We start from the raw sequence: 19,562 nt of genomic DNA, 5'->3' as shown, positions 1-19,562 counted from the left end.
AACAAATATCTGCCCCAGCCGGGAATCGAACCCGGGACCATCGGCTCAGTAGTCAGGTCACTAACCACTACGCCATTCGGTCGTCAAAATAAGATAAGATAAGATAAGATATTCTTTATTTGCACACAAAAATATGGACAACAATACAAAACTTAATCTAACAGATATGTACAAATGGCGGTCTTATCGCTTAAAGCGATTTCTTCCAGACAACCTTTGGGTGGAAGGATATTTAGTCGATAGTAAATGAAAGAGGATACTATAAATCAAACGACATTTGTTGTATGGAAAATTTGTACACGGCGAACAGAAATAAAGTAAGCTCTAATTATGTTCTGATATAGGAGATTAAATCTAGATTACAATGGTATAGGTAATATCAGATCTGTGGGTCGTGAAAATACCGAGATAGACAGACTTAAAAAAAATACTATTAATTATTATTTATTTATTTATGAACACTTTATTTTACATTTTCTAAAGTAACAAGAAATAAGAGCATAAAATTAAAAGAAATTCAGACAAAGGACAAAAAGCAATTTCTTCCGATGTCATTAATCATCATTATTTCGTCTAAAATCGCTGCAGGTGCGCGAAATTCTTCTTGGTATACTTCCTTAGATTTAAAGTGACATGTCACCTGTAATCAAAGAAAGATAAATATTATATACTTTTCATTATGACCCATCCCGTCCCCACTGCTGGGGCACGGGATGGGGTGAAAATATTAATAAAATTGAGAGTGACTCTAAAATAAAATATTTAGGTGTAATTATTGACCAACATCTCACATGGCGGCCCCATATACTTAACTTGTCTGAAAAAATTAGAAAATTGATGTGGGTTTTCAAGAAGCTGCGCTACGTTGCTGATGTTTCCCTCCTTCACTCCACTTACAAAGCGTTAGCTCAATCTGTTTTAACATACTGTATAACCGTGTGGGGAGGTGCATCTAAAACTCACTTTATGCCTATAGAAAGATCCCTAAGAGCGCTACTAAAAGTCATGCATTTCAAACCTATCAGATTCTCCACTTATCAGTTACATACTACCTACAATATCCTGACGGCGCGACAAAATTATATCTTAAGTACTGTTCTTAAAAAACATAAAAATCTTTTATTTAACCCAAACATCATGCTTAGACGCAGAAACTACATTGTTTGCAGCTTCCAAAAACCAAACACCGTATTCGTAAAAAAACATTTTAAATACCAATCTTTATCTATCTACAATAAAGTAAATAAAACCCTTAAAATTTACCCCCTAACAAAAGTGGAAATAAAACGCATTTTATCAATGTTCTTAATAAATTTAACATATGAGGAAACAGAAAATATTATAAACTGAACACCTTCTTTTTGCTGCCTACTTCAATCATCATCTATTTATACCTATAGTTTGTGTTGTGCATTAGTTTTGTATATTTGTTACCTAATCATAACTTTAGTATTATATTGTTATTAAATTTTAAACCTGTACTTTTAATATTTACTTGTATATATATTTAATCATGTGTACCTACTTAGTTAAATTAGTTGTATTTTATTAAATTATTGTCTTGGTGGATTGAGCGGGGCACCCAGTAATACAGGTTCCCACCTAGTACAGGGGCCCTTGCGAATTGTTTTAACTTGTGTTTTTTGTACAATAAACAATTTTAATTATTTTTTTTAATTACATGTGAGTATATGGGTAAAAATATTCGTCATATTTGGCAACACTAACCTGTACCCGCTGCAACTCGTTCTTCCAATTTTTCAAACGGAATTAAAGGCGTCTGAATACGTTATTCTTCCTGCATAAAAGCCAATATATCTAGTATTACTTTTCTTGCATCACATTTTAGCGCTTTTGGCATTATTTTCACGCAGAAAATCACAAAACAAATTAAATAACGTAGCGTCAGCCTCTTCGCAGAAATTGACAACTCAAATAACGCACAGAGTATGAAATGACGTTTGACAATGACGTCTCGTTAGTTGCACATTTTGACCACCGGAACAGATAAGATTGTGGCACTATATGTCTAATTTAAGTCAATTAATGCACATTTGATTATTTTACACTTTTTTATGCAAAACAACTAAAAAGTATTTTTTTTATTTTCGGTGTTAAGTATAACAATTTGACAAAAAAATAAAAAAAACTTAAATATTAAATATTTTAGAAATGGTAAAGTTTTGGATAATGCAATATAGGCTTCAATCGACTGAAAAAGGCCTTCCTCTATCACCTCCTGAAAGGATCAGGTCTACTTGCAAATAACCCTGTATACTGTCAAAATAGGCTTTTTTATTATGTTTAGGTCTTATGAAACTATTAACTATAATATGTAAAGTTTCATTTCCCAAAGTAAATAAATAATACCAAATGATAAAGTAAGACTGGAAATGTGATTAACAGGGTAACTTGTAATAAAAAGGTTATAGACGAATGGATTTAGATTTTGTTAACCTATCTACCATTATTTTCAAATAGTTTTTTAATAAGTACTGATATTCGCAAACATTCGCACAAAATTTTGCGAATGCGAATGCGAATATCCAAAAAAATGCGAATATTCGCGAATGCGAATATTCGTTACATCACTAATCTAAATAACCAATGTCGAATAAACTACCTACCCTTGCTGAACATTGGGCCACCTCTACGTGAGCTGAGGCGTTAATTTTCTCTATGGACTGGGGGTGTTTCCATCATCATCAGCCCGTAATCATTCACTGTGGAGAAGTAGCGGTCTTAGAGAGGTGCTGTGTAGGTATAATCGCTTAGAAAAGGCGACCCACAGTTAGACATCTGCTGAGGAAAAGGTGCATGACGAGGGACTTAAGTAAGTAAGTACCTACTTGAATCGTGTAAAAACTTTCCTCCAACTACCTAAGTAAGTACTACCTCGCGGACTCAACGCGGTGTGCGATCATCATTTAGGGCCTGTTTCACAATGTTTGGTTAGTGGCTACCTGACGGATAAAATACATGCTGTCACTCTCTGTTATTATTTTTTAGACAGTGACAGCATGTATTTTATCCGACAGGTAGCGCCTAACCAGACATTGTGAAACAGGGGCTTAAAGTGAGTTGTTGCGCCTCTAAGGTCGTTCTCTTTCTTTCGAGGACTCCATCGCACTTTGGACAGGTTTGGTTTGGGGTTGATCCTACAAAATCATTTAAACAAAACAGTAGGTTTTATGTAAAAAAAATGTATTAAACGGTGAAATACACAGATTACATTTTGATTAAGTAGATACAAAGATGAATTTATAAAGTATCCTCTACATTATTTTGTTCAATCATGATTATTATTCGTACACAATAATTAAAGAAATAAATTAACAAACAAGAAACAAACGCTTAACCAGATCTGTTATCCAATACAGAGCAGTTGAAGTATCATAATAGCAAAACATGCAAAAATCGGTGCCAGCCAAATTTTATTACCAAGTGCACAACATAATATGTTACCATATTCGAGAGAATTGTTTTTTCTTACACAAAGATACACAATTAACATGACTGTTATTCATAAATAAAAATTATCAAACACTTAAATTAAATTTTATTTTTATTAAATTGCAAAAAGGAACTTAAATTTATTGCTGCCTTGCTTTGACAGTATAGGGGCAGAAAGAGACAGACATAGATTTAATGAGCTTAAAATTCCTTTCTGCGACTTGGCAAATAGTAAGTACACTGACGTAACAGGGAATAGACAATCTTAACACAAAAAAATTAAGACTTTTTACCTAAATAATATAAACAAACATAAAGTAGGTACAGGTAGCAAAGCAGATAAAACCATTGCACATTTGATTCTATTATTGAGATTGAGAGTAAGTAGGCATTTCGTAAATGAAACTACTCCTAGTTAAAGGTACATTTAGTCAATAGTAATATAAAATAGAATCAAAATGTGCGCTGGTCCTTGGCTGTAAATAAAGTATAACATATTTGCAACATTAATATATTATTCATTTCATTTGTACGAAAAAAAAGTAAATATCTAGGTTTGTCATGGAATGAATTGAGTATTAAGAAAATAACGAAAGCCGCATTTCTACGTATAAGGGTCTACGCCTACTTTCTGAATCAGCAGGCATCAGCATTTTAGGACATAAACAAAATATTATGTTACATTACATTAAATTCATTCATTCATCATTCAATAAAGTATGTATATATTTTTTATATGGAATTTTCTACTTTATTGCATGAAGCTAATATATAAAATGCTATAACCTAAAATGATGGCTGCCGATGCCGATAATGGGCGACGAGCCTAAATGTAAGCTTATTTAAATAAAAAAAACAGAATTTGATAAATATTGCTCTTTTAAGTGAAATACACGTAATCATATTGGTGGGTATTTTAAAATTAATTACATACAAAAGAGTACCTATGCATTAAAGTAATGCATATTTCAAAACAAAATCAAAATGTAAACAATAAAGTTGCCCATCAGTAGGACAGAAGTACATAAAGAAGTCAGTAAATACGATGAATGTTGCAGACAAAGCCTGAAATCTGAATAGGTATAACTCATTTCAAAATGAATAAACATTAAAGATATCCATGTGCAGTTTTACAACATAAAAAGTGTACCATCAAATCATTGAAAAAATACCTCAAACATTTAGGTAAACAAAGTTATTTTATTGTGATCCAAACATCATACATGGTAACATCCATGAGTCTATTTATAGAAAAAGATCATTGAACAAAGCGTATCAAATACATAGCAGATCAATGTGTGAGCGATAATTTAAATATAATTTTGAGCAAGATGTGAAGAATGCTATCTAAAGATAATAAATAGGAAATTTCATTAGTATACCTACAGGACATTCCGAGTAATTTTACTAAAATCTGCTATAAACTTATTTGATTCTAATATAGTAAAACCTGGATAAGTAGGAATTCAAGACAGACCTACAGTCCCACAAACAGAGGTGAATTTATATAAAACTAGCTGTTCCCGCGCGCTTCGCTTCGCCTTAAAAAGTTTTCCTGTGGGAATTCCGGGATAAAAAGTACCCTATGTTCTTTCCCAGGGTCTATACCATATGTATACCAAATTTCATTCAAATCCGTTCAGTAGTTTTGGCGTGAAAGAGTAACAGACAGACAGACAGACAGACAGACAGACACAGTTACTTTCGCATTTATAATATTAGTTAGGATCTCAATCCAATAATTTACAAGAGTAATTAATTAAATCTCATTATTATAGAAATAAATATACTTACTAGCTGCCTCAATGATGGAGGTAGCATAAACTTTACATTGAAAGAACTAATCCAAGATATTAGAGCCTTGTTTTGTTAAGTTTAGTGACAATAACAAGGGTTGGCTGGAAGAAATTGCTTTTTGGCAATAAGCCCGCCTTTGTACATTGTTAGTTTTCTTTTAATGTTCTTCTCCTTTTTAAAATTGTAACTTTATAATGTACAATAAAGTGTTTATAAATAAATATAAATGAAAACAATGATTTTAATACTAATCTTTAGGGACATTGGCATGACTTCCAGGCTACTATAGTGATTCCGCTTATCTAGGTTTCACTTTAGACATTATACACATTATTATAACCATTATCATCTGAGTTTTATCTTTATATCATGACGACTCAGGTGATTATGGAAGTACTGAGTACTGGAATTAGTACATACTTTTGGTTACAATATAAAAAAACTACATAGTACAAATATGCAAAAGATGGCATTCGAAACAGCCTTTAGTAGTGTGTCACTATGGATTTTCAACATTTTTGATCTCAGATTCAAAGAACGTTGGCAGGGGCAATACATACTATTTAACTGGACTGTAAAGTACATAACTATATTGTAATTTCTGTTATACCTTTTTTTAGTTCAGTACCTTTTGATATGCAGTTAAAGGTGAATTAACTGAACGGAAAACTGTCGAAGCAGGAGCACTCAACTTGCTTTCTAGTGATCCATCATATTGATAAATACTGTGTTCATATAAATGAGGTCACAGTTTGAACCTCTCAGTGGCGCGTCATAACCATAGCGCAAAATTTGGTTGAGAATTGGCTACCAGTTCTTTCACTTCTACTACTAATACTAAGATTTTGTGCATTGTGATGCCGATTACTATTAGTAATGATTAACTCATGGCACTCCTACGTATTTTGTAAATGACTAAATAGTTGTAAATGTAAATTTGGTAAATATGTGGCTCAAGTGCAGGGACCTCCACTGGCAGTGGAAGGATGGACTTGTTAATTGACGACTATAATTTGGTTTTATTAAAATTTATATATATTTTAAAAGATGTCTTAGGACACCAAGGATGATGATCTTATGCTAGAAGGGTAAAACTGTTATCGGAAGATTTTTCGGACGTTAAAGCCTCTCGGCGGTTGTTCTGGCAACAAGTTGGCCTAAACACAAGCAATTCGAAGTGCGATATGTTTTTTATACTACCTATACACTTCAACGTTTATCGTTGCAATAATTTATCACTATAGAACTGTATCTTCTGGGGATTCAAACTGTATACAGTTGGAATTCCACAGAATATTCTGATTCATTTCATCAAACAAATTCCTCACCGCCCACCGTATCTATAAAATGCGTTTTTTTTTCTATTCGAGCGCCTCTATTTGACACGCGGCTTACGTACGAAGTAGTTTTAAAAACGTTTTAAATATTTTTTTACAAACATGGCAATTAAATACAATAAATATTCAAAAACTTCCAAACCTTGCTCACCTACCAGTTAAAATCAAACATTCGATAGTGCAAAAAATTGTGCTATTCCACTGAGTTATTTTTCAACTCGCGAGCGCGCGCGAATTGGCACCTTCCGTTTTTACCTATATTTTGCCGGCAACTCGCTTAAGCGTTGCTAGACTCGACTTCCACCCCAGTGACGGTGGTGCTAAGGTTCCCGTTCACCAATATGTCCTGCAGTGGCTCCCCCAGTATCTCGGAGAGTGAGTTGCTGAGCTTGTAGTAGTTGTCCTCGAGAGCCTCGTGGTACGACACCTGGTCGCTGCTGATCAGCTTGGCGTTCTGTTGGAGCGCCGCGTGGCACACTGTCAGGAACTCCCTGGAAATGGATAGATTGAATTTATAACATGTAAAGTCCACCAACCCGCACTAGGCCATCGTGGTGTCTCCATGAGTCATGTCCTAGCAGTGGGGACGTGATGGGACGTGATGATGATATAGGTAAAGATACAAAACATTAACGTAGGTAACGATTTGTTAGTTGGACTAACGTACGGTATCTACGGTTGCCTGCGTCAAAAAATATACAGGAAGAGTATTAAAAGAGCGATTAGAAGCTAAGATGCTTTGCGTTGCTGCGCTGTAGTTACAGGCTGGTTAGGTACTAGAAGTCATCACTGTTGGCACCCCGCCTGTATACTTTTAGGCGCAGGCCACCGCACATGCACTGCAATTGGTGGACTCTTCCATTTTATCACTAAATTGAGTACGTATCTAGTCTCTATTTGAAAAAATCTTTATATATATAAAATCGTACTCACTTAAAAACCGCCTTCAGTTTGTCAACATGTTCGTCGGGGTACATCTGCGCGAGCGCGGGGTCCAGGAAGGCGTTGGCGTACGCCAGCGGCCCGGCGTTCACTTGCACGCAGATGCTGCCTTGTAGCCTGGGGACATACGAGTTATCAAATCAAATCAAAAATCTTTATTATGTAGTCTGAGCCTATCTGAAACCTAGTTAAACATTGTGAGATTTGGCGTTTCGACTTTCTCCGTGTTCGGCATCATAAGGGTCACAGTGACAGTTAAATAAAGTCCATTTTTCTCTCCACCTTTAATTTGCAAGGTGCGGGTGCCTATATAAATAGAGTGAGTCGCCCGCGCGCCTCAGTTGGTTTTTGATTTTTGAAGTGAACACTTCGGCAAAATGGCTCAATGTAGCCACGGTTCTCGTCGGCTTCGCTCCAACGGGGAAAAATATAATATTGAATTTGCGGAGTCCTCGCTGCCGGGAGCTGTAGCGTGATGCGGACCAGGCGGCGCGGGGCCTGCCGGCTGCTGCGCACGCAGCCATTGCTGAGGATTTCGCAACGAAGGTTTGAGTTGATAATCCGTGAGTAAAATGCTATTATTTACTGCTTTTAAAAGCTCAGCCACTGGTCATAATGCTCCGGCGGCGGCGCTTGGGGTTTTTATCCCACGCAGTAGGATCCGATTCAATAGTCGTGGTGATGATTGATCACATATTCCGGTCCTACTAGTGGCGCTTGAGCTAGATACTTACATTAATGACCGCTTTAAGTAAAGCATATGTTAATTTTATACAGGAAAAAATAATAAAAATATATTTTTCTACCCTCAATTTCTAATATTTTTAGAAAACAGTTGATAAAAATTTTGCTATTACAATAATGCACTTGATTATAGCTTATGTAAGGCTTTACAAACAGGAGCTTTCCAGGACCGTCATAGGATTTTTTACAGGAAGCACGTGGCTCCGAGTTTCAGTATGTTGGGACATTGTGGCATGTGCGGCGAGTAATGTGATCCGCCGCCCAACAAACATTGTACCCTCAGTTACAGCTATTATTATAACTTTAACCTGTACAAATGTGTTATAATTATCTCAGTTCTAACATAAAGCGATAAAGATGAGTTAAAAAATGAAATTAGTGTTAACAGCAGGTTTAAGAGTTAAAATGGTATTAGTCAAAGCAATTATAATTAAGATGTTATAGGTTCAAACTATTTCTAGAACCTAAAGCTATACAAGAGTGCTCACTGACACCTGTTAACACTTATGGTTGTTAAGTGGTTTCCTTTAATACTCATATAAATCTTTAGGTGTCATATTGAATTTAGACTGCAGGAATTGGTTGTAAAAGAGATTTTGTCAAGAGTGCAGTAAGACGAGATTCTAACAGTGTTGGAAAACTCAACAATGCAGTTTTAATCTTTAAGGTTAACTTAACTTACGCTTATTGCGTTAGGCAAGTAGACTGTAAAAGTAACGGTGTTAAGCAAGACTGTGCGGATCGACTAAGACTGCATAATACCCTTGGCTAAGGGTGTTCTATTTCAAAAAGTGTAATAGATGACTTAGGTGAGTCTATGTCTTAAATGTAAGTTCGCCATTTGCATTGGTGACCTATAAATTGCTGGGATAAACAATATTTTGCTTTAAAATACTTACCTATTTACGTGAATTTTGTCATTCCAGTCATGCCAATCGATTTATTAAACTAATGGACATTCAGCAAAGATAGAAAAAAATATAAAATTTAGTCGTCTATTTTATATTTACTTATGTTTCCTTTGAAATCCTTAATAAATTCGGAGCGCATTAAAATTGAGGTGGGAAATATGGTATACTTTACAGTAAAATTACAATGGCATATTATTTTCAGTTCACAAAACATGCATAACTTCAAGTTATTATATTATATTTACTGTAATTTAGTATTAATCAATACTGTCACTTTAATACTGTTGCGTATGATTGCTGTTGACACTATTATTTTCAAAGACATACAACTTGTATGGTAAAAGTGTATTCAAAAAACGGTAACATGCTCACTTAACCCTTTTTTATCAAACAAATAAGAGTCAGGGTGTCAAATAACCATTCTACAACTACAACTATACCGGTAAAAGTTCTAGCTGAGAGTGATTAAACGCTCTTCTATAGTAACTTTAGCACTTCAATGAAACCATACTACAGGCTTTCTATAACTTAAACACTTAAATGACACCGTTTTACAGACTTTCTAAAGCCTTTACTCTCAAAATCGTGGGCCTCTTTCGTGGTTATAAGTGAGTTAGAGCACTCTCCTACACTCTTATACAGCTATGTCTTAACACTTTAATTTTCGAATGGAACCTTTATACAAATGATATGAGAGTTTTTTTAACGCTACGGTGCTAGTTGGGCGGTACCTACCCGCTGAGGGTAGGCAGGCCGATTCGGTGAAATTGAAGTTTCGTGTAACCTGCACCCGGCCCTGTGCTCCTGCGCTGGCCGCCGTCTTGTGGCACCTGCATCGCAGCGTACACCCGGCCCTGCGCTCCTGCCCTGGCCACCGGTTCGTGCCACCTGCATCGCAGCATACACCCGGCCCTGTGCTCCTGCGCTGGCCGCCGTCTCGTGCCACCTGCATCGCAGCGTACACCCGGTCCTGGCCCTGGCCACCGGTTTGTGGTACCTGCATTGCTGCATAGACCCAGCCATGCACTCCTGCCCTGGCGGCTGGCTGTACACCCGGTCCTGGCCCTGGTCACCGTTTTGTGCCACCTGCATCGCAGCGTATACCCGGTCCTGGCCCTGGCCACCGGTTTGTGCTACCTGCATCGCTGCATAGACCCAGCCATGCACTCCTGCCCTGGCGGCTGTGTTGTCCCACCTGCATCGCTGCGCACACCTGGCACTCCTGTTCTGGTTGCCAGATCCAAACGCCCCCTGTCTGGTAAGAGATTTTATGCTCAGCGGAACAGCCTGCACTATTGCTAGCACGGTCATCATCATCATCAGCCATCATTATGAGTGACTTATTTAGAAGGTAACGAGTAACGTGCGCTATTCATCAGTGATTTTGGCATATGCAGACGAACGTTTACTGCCAAGGTTGGTCGTGTTAGCCATACAAGGGCACACCAAGGAAGCCTGAGTAACCACCTGCAGTCGCCGTAGCCGCATCGGCATGGATGACGACAAATCGGGTAACGTGCACCGCTTCTAAAAGTGTTATAGCACTTCAATTTGATGCCTCCGCTGAGGTAGGGTATTCTATTAAAGCAGCTTTCTTCTGAACTGCCCAAAGTGACCTGTAGACTGCTCCTGGGGATAGTTGTGCAATCAATTTTTTATTTCGATGTCTCTGCTGAAGAAACTGTCTAATGCAGCTTTTGTTCTAAACTGCCTTAAGATCATTGGACTGCTCATGGGAATGGTGAAGCACGGTAAGTACAGGAGCGTTACTCTATACTGATGAGAAACGAACGAACGAGAGCTGTCGTGCAATCGGCACGTTTAATACATACAAACAGATAGAGCGGCTCGCGCCGCAGTGCACTGAAAGTTCGTTTTTCGTCATATAAAGTGACCCCCCAGACACTACCTTAAGTGTCATGACACATCGGCAGATTCCAGCTTTGAGTCTTTTCTTTTCTCGGCTGTGAGCAAAGTGAATCCCACCGGCGAGTGTTCAACCTAAAAGCACTGAGCTAATTCCTGATTTCGTGAAAGTCGCTGTTGCTATACCATACCGCTTCACAAGTTACCGAATTTATTATGATCCTACTGTCGGGTGTTCATGATCGGAGTGTCATCGCGGTTTCTGAGTGGCACCATATTAGCTGTCTTCCTTATGTCCCAGTGGATTGTGAGTGTGTATCCGAGCTCTTTGTTGAAAAATGCGTGAACCTCCTACGCAGCAGAGCTGTCTACTAGTTGTGTATCGAATAAATCGAGTAACGGTGCTCTTGCACGAGACGACTACCTTTTGGTAAAATTATAACTTCCACTATTCTGGGAACATGCATATACCTACTGTGTACTGTGTATCACATCACGTGTAGCCGCAGCCCTACTCAATGAACGGGGCTAGATAATAAACAATGGCAGTCGTCATTAAATTTCTATGAATTTCGAAGGTCATCATTTGGAGCACAATCCAAAGGGTGAAAGTACTTATTCATGCCTAAACGGCTTCTCTAATGAAAATGTATTTTTAATTCGATTCTGGCGCAAACGTTTCATAACTATTTTTCAACACTGTATCTGCTGAAACTACTTAGACTGACTGGTTAAGATGCAGACGTGCCGTTTTCACAATTCCATTTTGAGTAATCCTCAACTGTTTTATGGATCTTTCAGTTAGTTACGTAACTAGTTACCAAGTAAAAAATTACTTGTGTCATGCTCGTACTCGCATCTCATTTAGGAGCTCTCTGGCCTCTAGCTGAAGGCTAAAACTGGTATATATATCTACTAAGCTAGTACAGAGTTATAACCGGGCAGCGGTGACATGGTAGCTGCTTGATTTATTAGAGTTTGCTGAAAACTTTCTAAATAAGTAATAATTATTAGTCATAATATTAACTCTTCGCAGTTCTTTCAGAATGCAATACCAGGTCGCTGAAGTAGGTGACCTTCCTTAGCTGGACAACAACAAGCCTTTTTTGTTTTAAAGAGTGTCACAGTTATTCGCCGTTCCACTGTCAATCGATGTCCAAGGACTTTTTCTTGGGTATAGCTAACTACCTAAGTTTACCTATAGATAGCCGCAAGCTATCTGCTGTTGGCGAACTGTCAGTTCTGATTGATAAGTCAGGCTCGAGGTGGCTCGTCCAACTGTCCATGTTCCCGCCACCATGATTGTTGCTTCCACAGATTAGAGAGTCTATGATGGCTGTCGTTGCATCAGGTCTGATCAGGTACAACTAACATCTTTATTTAATCGAGCTATTTTATTTTGTTTTATCTAGGTTGACTTAATGGTTTCAAAATCGAACCTACAACAATGTAAGTAGGTACCTACCTACGTACCTTTGAAGTTGCAACAAGGCAAAGCCTTAAGGTTTTGGCCGAGACCTGCCCTTAGTGTTGACGAACATACCTAAAGGTGACCTTGTTAATGTTTTTCATACGAAGTACTGAACATTTTACTTATCCTGGTGGCATGACTGATCATTTACTTACCCAGCTAAGACATGTTAGCCGGGTTTCATTTATCAACTATTACAATTGTTAGTGTTGTGTTAATCAATCTTTATTAATTGATGTCATCTACCAAGGAATGCTGCCAGAGCTCATAATGTTCACACATGATGATACAGAATGATAGTAGCCCACAAAATCGGTGCAAAGGCTTATAAAATAACTTTCCTTCCTAGTAGGACTGCACAGGAACTCGTTAACCGCCGAGTTAGTTAGAATACAAAATTAGACTGTGTGTTACTTGTCAATCTAGAATATGAATATAGTGACCTGCATCATGTTTTGAAAAACTGAATACTTAGTTATCCGCCAGTGTCACAGCCTTCATCTAATCTTTTCCAGTAGCTGATGAGGATGAGATATTTAGTAAAATTATCTTCCCTTCAAGCACCACTCCTCGTTCCAAGGACTAGATGCCGCGCCAGGTGTTGCAGGCCGTGTCGTCGTACAGGGCTGACTGAGCAGGTCCACGAGGCTCCAGGGTCGGCTGCTGCATTTCTGAGGTCAGTCCAGAATTACATACCCTAGTCAGCATGTGCTGACCTGAGCCCCAGCGGCCTGGATCGATATTCTACATTTTACAGTTTTTAAATATTGTTGCAAAGTATTTCACTGGTTCCATCCATTCGGCTAGTGTATGTTAAAAATATTGCCTTGACAATAACAAGATTTTGATCAATAATGACTTATAAGTATAAATACCTACCTATATGTATAGGTCCATACCTTCCATAACTTTCTGACAAGTCAGGAATAATAAGGAAGTACTTAAGTCTTATGTATACTTATACCTTTCTTTTTAGTATATCTATTACCTAGAAATCTATGCATTATAAATTTATAGATTCAAATATTTATCTACTGATATACTCATCAGTAGCTTATGGGTCACAGTTGGTTTTCTCTCCACCATGCGATAATAAACACATCTCACAATGTTTAACTAGGTTTCAGATAGGCTCAGACTACATAATAGACGCATTTTTCCTGAAATAAAAATGACATATTGGTATCGATTCTGAAGGGCACATTCTAATTTTAACGCTGTCAAAAAACGCTTACATTCTCTCTAAATTTATTTGGCATTCTGAAGGCACCATTTATCTCCAAAATTAGAGACGTCACTTTAAATTTTGAATCTGACAGCGTTAAAACTATTCAACTTAGGTTAGATGGTCGAATTGGTATTCTGAAGGTGCCATTTTTAGCGCTGTCAACTTAAAATTAGCAACTTTCTTCCTAAATTTAAACGGGGTCTAAACAGGTGCCTGTTAAAACTATACTAAAATTTCTAAAAGTAAAACCGTGAAATATATGGGAAATTGTTGTTGTAGGTGCATAAATATGGATTTAACTTAGAGCTGATGGGTTGTTTAAGCATGTAAAGCTAATTGCAAAGACGCTAACTTATTATTTTTTGCGAAACTACGATGTCAAAGTGACTCTGTTTTGTCATATTATTATTTCTGATCTTTGGAATGAATGACTGAAAAACGTATTACTGACAAGGTAGGCATGAACCGGGTTACTTAACAACTTAAGTTATTGTTCTAGATCTAATAATTAATCAACACACCTACCGATCTACTTCAGGAATTACACTAGCCCTAACACCTCGGCTTTCCTCTTCCAAACGGACCGGCTCTACGTATATGAGGAACACCTTAACCTTAACTCACCTACCTGTGTACCTATCTAACTCTTTACTTACCCCTTTCAACTGGTCTCTACATAGCTCAAATATTTTACTACCTATTTTGTTACATGAAAAAACAAGTAGGTTACTTACCTTTTATCTGAAAAATATGCCTGACTTTAAGAAACTATATACTCGTACTTAGTACTATACTATTACTTTTTATGAAAGAAGAAAGAAATTTTATTGACGTAAAACTTTATTTGGGTGAATAACACACACAACACAACACACACTTGTTGAGTATTTTTTCTGACACCAATATACACAATTGCTTGATTTCATTTCTGTATTTTATTTCCATTATCCTTGTAGTTAGTAGGTAGGTAACTAGGTGGTCTGATGGTAGTTTTAGTATTGTTGTCCCAGAGAGGAATAAATATCAGGTATCCAGCGTTTAATGTTTAGTTTATGGGTGTGGTTGATTTTTCATTTTCTTTGTTGTTGTCACTGAAAAATAAAGTAAGTATATAGGTAAGTTGTATGGATAGTTGACAGAATAAGCTTATCCTTATAGGTAGGTAGGTACCCATTTTCACGAAACTTTAAATATTAGAAACGAAAACGCTAGAACACAAACATAAGTAACCAGATAGTTAGTAACAAGGTGCCCAACTGATAAAAATATTTACTTAGATTTTACCTACGTAGGTAACTTCCTAAAATAATTCGTAAACTTGCACATAAGCACCTTATCGATTTTACAATTGCATATTGCACAAACATAATAATTGATAATAGATGTTTGTTTTGTATTGTAAAGACTTAACAAAAACACTTTTAAAAAATAGCGGCAAACTTTTCGGCGGAAAATTCAATATGGCCGTATGGCGGATGGCGGTGTTGGCGCCGCGCCGGCGGCGCGCCTCTCTTGCAGCCCAGCGCGCATGCGCCAATGCGCCATAGAGATGTACCTAGTGCAATGTTACTTGCTTCCGAACTATGCTTAAATGAAAAAATAATCGATGCTGGATCGATTCCTGGGTAGGTACTTTTATTATAATCATATGCGTTTTTGGTAAATACGTACTCATCGGAAATAAGTAAGTGATAAGGTATTTGTGCTTTTGTAAGTATTCGATACTTCTCATATTCTTATATGAATATCATCCCTTACACAGTCATCTACCTACTTAAGTATATATAACGTAAAATCATCATCAACTATTAAACATTTAAGTAAGTAAGTACTTACATTAAATATCGTGGATAACACATATATATGTAGAACTTAGTACCTACATACTTTACTGAAAAACTATTGTTTAAAATATTCTAGTGCAATAATCGATTATATTCGATTATTCTCACTATTTTATCAACTTACCCCATCTCTACTCTATTATATTTTTTTAAATCACTCGGAAATGACCATAGAACACCATAGAAGCATTTTCTAGCCAGAGTTACCAGTTGCAATAATGAATTATGAATATGTTACATAAATATTTGAAATTATCACGAAAACCAATATAAATGTAGGGAATTTAATTCTTTTAATTATTTTCAACTACTATATAGGATAATTAAATTTATTTGGAGTACTTTAAGGTTAAAAAAGTTAATCTATATTTTCGATTGTAATATCCTTAAGTGCATGGCCACACTCATTTTAAAGACGTCAAATGAGCCTTCTAAATTTAGTTGGCCGTTAAAATCGTTGCCTTCAGAATAGCAAAAACTAGCGCTGTCAGTTAAATTTAGAGATTTTAGCTCATTTTAAAATTAGGAAGTGCGTCCTTCAGAATCAGTACCATTATGTATCTAGCCTATCTGAAACCTAGTCATTTCTGCATGGTGATATTACAACTGAGGCGCGCGGGCGACTCACTCTATTTATATAGGCACCCGCACCTTGCAAATTAAAGGTGGAGAGAAAAATGGACTTTATTTAACTGTCACTGTGACCCTTATGATGCCGAACACGGAGAAAGTCGAAACGCCAAATCTCACAATGTTTAACTAGGTTTCAGATAGGCTAGATACATAATATGTCATTTTTATTTCAGGAAAAATGCGTCTATTCATAGTAAAAAAAAATAATTAACGTAACATAATAGTTTTGACGACTACTATCATAACTAGGCTCACATGTAGCCTGTATTTATGATTAAGTAGGCCCGCACATCTTATGAAGAGCGTTATGTGTTACACGGAGTAAATAATTATATAAACATGTAGTACGGCAGGGTATCCTGAGTTCCTACCAGGGTCTTATGATCTGACTGGCCAATACTCTCATAACAGTGATAAACCTCAGTTCAGACCTACAATATTATGTATAAAAGTGTTACATACACGCTAAGAATATAAGAGTTAATAAAATACAAGATGTGTTATGGTGAAGGGGAACATGGCGCGATATCAGGGTTTTCACAGGTTTTCAGTAAATAAAGCGGCTGATTCATTTACCGATAACAAATAAGCATAGTAATAAATAAGGCATGAGATTTACATAGAATAGCTGATAGACATCATATTATTAACGTGATATACATAATATACTTACATAAATATCTATGTTTCTCGTACTTCCTGTTATTAAGATTAACTTTGATATGTATAGAGATATGTATTGAGAGTATATAGATATTATACGACGCAACATTTAAAAGCGGTAGGTACTATTAATATCACCTGGTATAGCACCCAACTGAGGCCCTAATTGTTTCTGCTGATAAAAAAAAACACACACTCACGCCTTGTACTAATGTACTCCCTTGCGGGGTAGGCTGAAGTGCATTGCTGTAGGTACCCACTTTTCGCCAGAGTGTTAGTATGTTAGTCCCAATGTAATAGGGGGCGGGCCTATTGCCATTTTACGGGCACATCCAAGACCCGAGAACAAATATCTGTGTTTAAACAAATATCTGCCCCAGCCGGGAATCGAACCCGGGACAATCGGCTCAGTAGTCAGGGTCACTAACCACTACGCCATTCGGTCGTCTTCGGTCTTCAGCTGATAATTGTTATCAAAAGCCATTTCCTGTGCAGAAGGTATCGAAAATTATGCGTACGAACCCTATCGACCCTCCTGTTGTTAGGGCACATCACCACTCTTATCTCACCTACTACCATAGAACCACACGACAATAACTCTAATCAACATACTCGTACATAGTCGCCCACTTTTAACTGTATATTTGTACTCACATGAGCAGCATTGCGAGCCGTATCGCTGATTTTGAATGAGTAGAATCTACTTAGGTTACTAGTTTACACATCTAGAATCTAGATGTGCAGGTTTCCTCACGATGTTTTCTTTCACCGTGAGAGCGATGGTATACATTGTACCCTACTTAAATTCCAAAGAACTTATATTGGTACATGTCAGCATTTGAACCTGTATCTCTGGTGTTCGGGCGCTTACCCGACTAAGCTACCACCGCTCGTCACCTATCACCTTTATCAACTTTTGATTTAGTTCCAAATCCTCTCACCTATCACCTTTATCAACTTGTAATTCCAGTCCAAACCCCCTCACCTGAGCTGCAGCCTCTTTATATCACAGGTGTTGGCTCGCACGATGTCGCTGAGCTCCGCCACCTGGCTCTCCATCTCTGACAGGGCCACCTCTATGGGACTCTTCTCCTCTTCAGAAGTCTCTGTCACTGGGATGCGCCGCTTGACGTATGGGAAATAGTTCTCCGCTGCAATGGGGAATGGAGATTGGGGTTAGGATTATGATTGCTTCATTTGAGTTAATGTCATAGCTGTGTATGTAAGTAGTTGTAAATAGACAATCTCCGAATGGATTTTATCGAACATAGTAGCGCCATCCAGTAAACGTGAGCAGTAATCTCATTAACAGAAGAAGTAAAGGTTGTCTGGTAGATATTACTTTAAGCAATAAGCCCGCCTTTTTATAGTTATAAGTAATAATAAGTATTGTATTGTAATCTCACCGATAAGATGCGTGAGTCTATAACGCCATCTAGTGAACAACTGAAGCAGTAATCTCACCGGTAAGATGCGTGAGTCTATAACGCCATCTAGTGAACAACTGAAGCAGTAATCTCACCGGTAAGATGCGTGAGTCTCCTCCACTGGTGGTGCACGGGCCCCCTGGCAGCGCCATCTCGCGTGAACGGCGTCTCGTACACGAACCGCTTGACGTTGTGTGCGGACTCGAACGCTCCCGCGGTGACCCCGCCGCCCTCGGTCGCCGCGCGCACGTATGTCACTTGGATGTAGGCTAGCTTAGGGTCCAGTTCGTCGCGTTTTACCTGTAATTTCGAAAATAACAGAATGATATCAAGGAAGAATTTTTATGAAAATAATTTAGTCATATGAGGTTTTCTATTTTCATTTGTTTCGTCTCTGGTGGAAATTCATGTTTAAACCGCTCTTTTACCTAATAGGTAATCTGTATTAAGAGTGAGTTTTAAGTACTCAATCTATTAATTTAATTATACTTACTCCTAATTTTCAAAGCCATTAACATTAAACGTTATTCATATTGCTCCAAATGTTAATTGAATTACATTTAAATTTGTAAAGATATTAAAACGACAGACTGCACTGTTGGTATGGGGGATTAGTAGTTACAATGTCCATACTTATTCCAGAAAAAAACTTACAGGAGCAGAATCCATAATCATCTTCACATTCTCAGCGCCATACTTCATCTCATAATACGTTTGCAGTTTCTCTGAGATCTCACTCAAAGACGTTATCTTCGGTTCTTTGTATATAAACTCTATGCCCTCTTCATCATCACCAAAATATGACTTTCCGTAGAAAGCGACTCTATAGAATCTGCCTAACAGTCGTTTCCCTGACTGCGTGACTTCAATGACCTTCGCGTAAGCCTTGGTGAGGTGTTGGTAGCAGGCTAACAGGGCCTCGTAGTTCTTCCTCCGCTCGTAGATGGGTATGACGAGGCGGTATAGGGGCCCGAGGAGCTCGTATCGCTCTGCCTTGTCCACGTATTCGGTGCACAGCATCAGCTGGTCGAGGAGCGCTTGTTCGTTGTAGTGCACGTCGGTCATGCCTGCGGAAGAATGAAATGGAAATCATTAGTGCAATTAATTCAACCCAACATTGTGAAACGTAGAAGATAAATATGAATTTCTTATAAACACTAGTCTTCTGGGTCAACCACATTTAAGGGACTAGTTGTTAGACTGCTGAGAGACGAAAGAGAAGGGTAAAGGGGCCTTTGAAGGCATC

General features: G+C 37.6%; 1 protein-coding gene across 1 annotated transcript in view; it reads right to left on the bottom strand.

The window, feature by feature from the left end:
• Positions 1–5,869: 5,869 nt before the first annotated feature.
• The window catches only part of LOC105382491 (dedicator of cytokinesis protein 9), a 51,521-nt gene continuing 37,828 nt past the window's right edge, over positions 5,870–19,562 (bottom strand). The window contains exons 30-34 of the mRNA XM_048631083.1: positions 18,971–19,383; positions 18,412–18,616; positions 17,875–18,040; positions 7,521–7,646; positions 5,870–7,078 (exon numbers count right to left, since the gene is read on the bottom strand). Of these exons, the coding sequence (XP_048487040.1) occupies positions 6,865–7,078; positions 7,521–7,646; positions 17,875–18,040; positions 18,412–18,616; positions 18,971–19,383 (1,124 nt within the window). The 3' untranslated portion in view covers positions 5,870–6,864. The remainder of the gene's footprint in view (positions 7,079–7,520; positions 7,647–17,874; positions 18,041–18,411; positions 18,617–18,970; positions 19,384–19,562) is intronic.

This window comes from Plutella xylostella, chromosome 4 (assembly GCF_932276165.1).
Source record: "Plutella xylostella chromosome 4, ilPluXylo3.1, whole genome shotgun sequence".
In the NCBI taxonomy this organism is placed as follows: Eukaryota; Metazoa; Arthropoda; class Insecta; order Lepidoptera; family Plutellidae; genus Plutella; species Plutella xylostella.
Note: the sequence above shows the minus strand (reverse complement) of the source record. Positions and strands in the feature narration are given on the sequence as shown.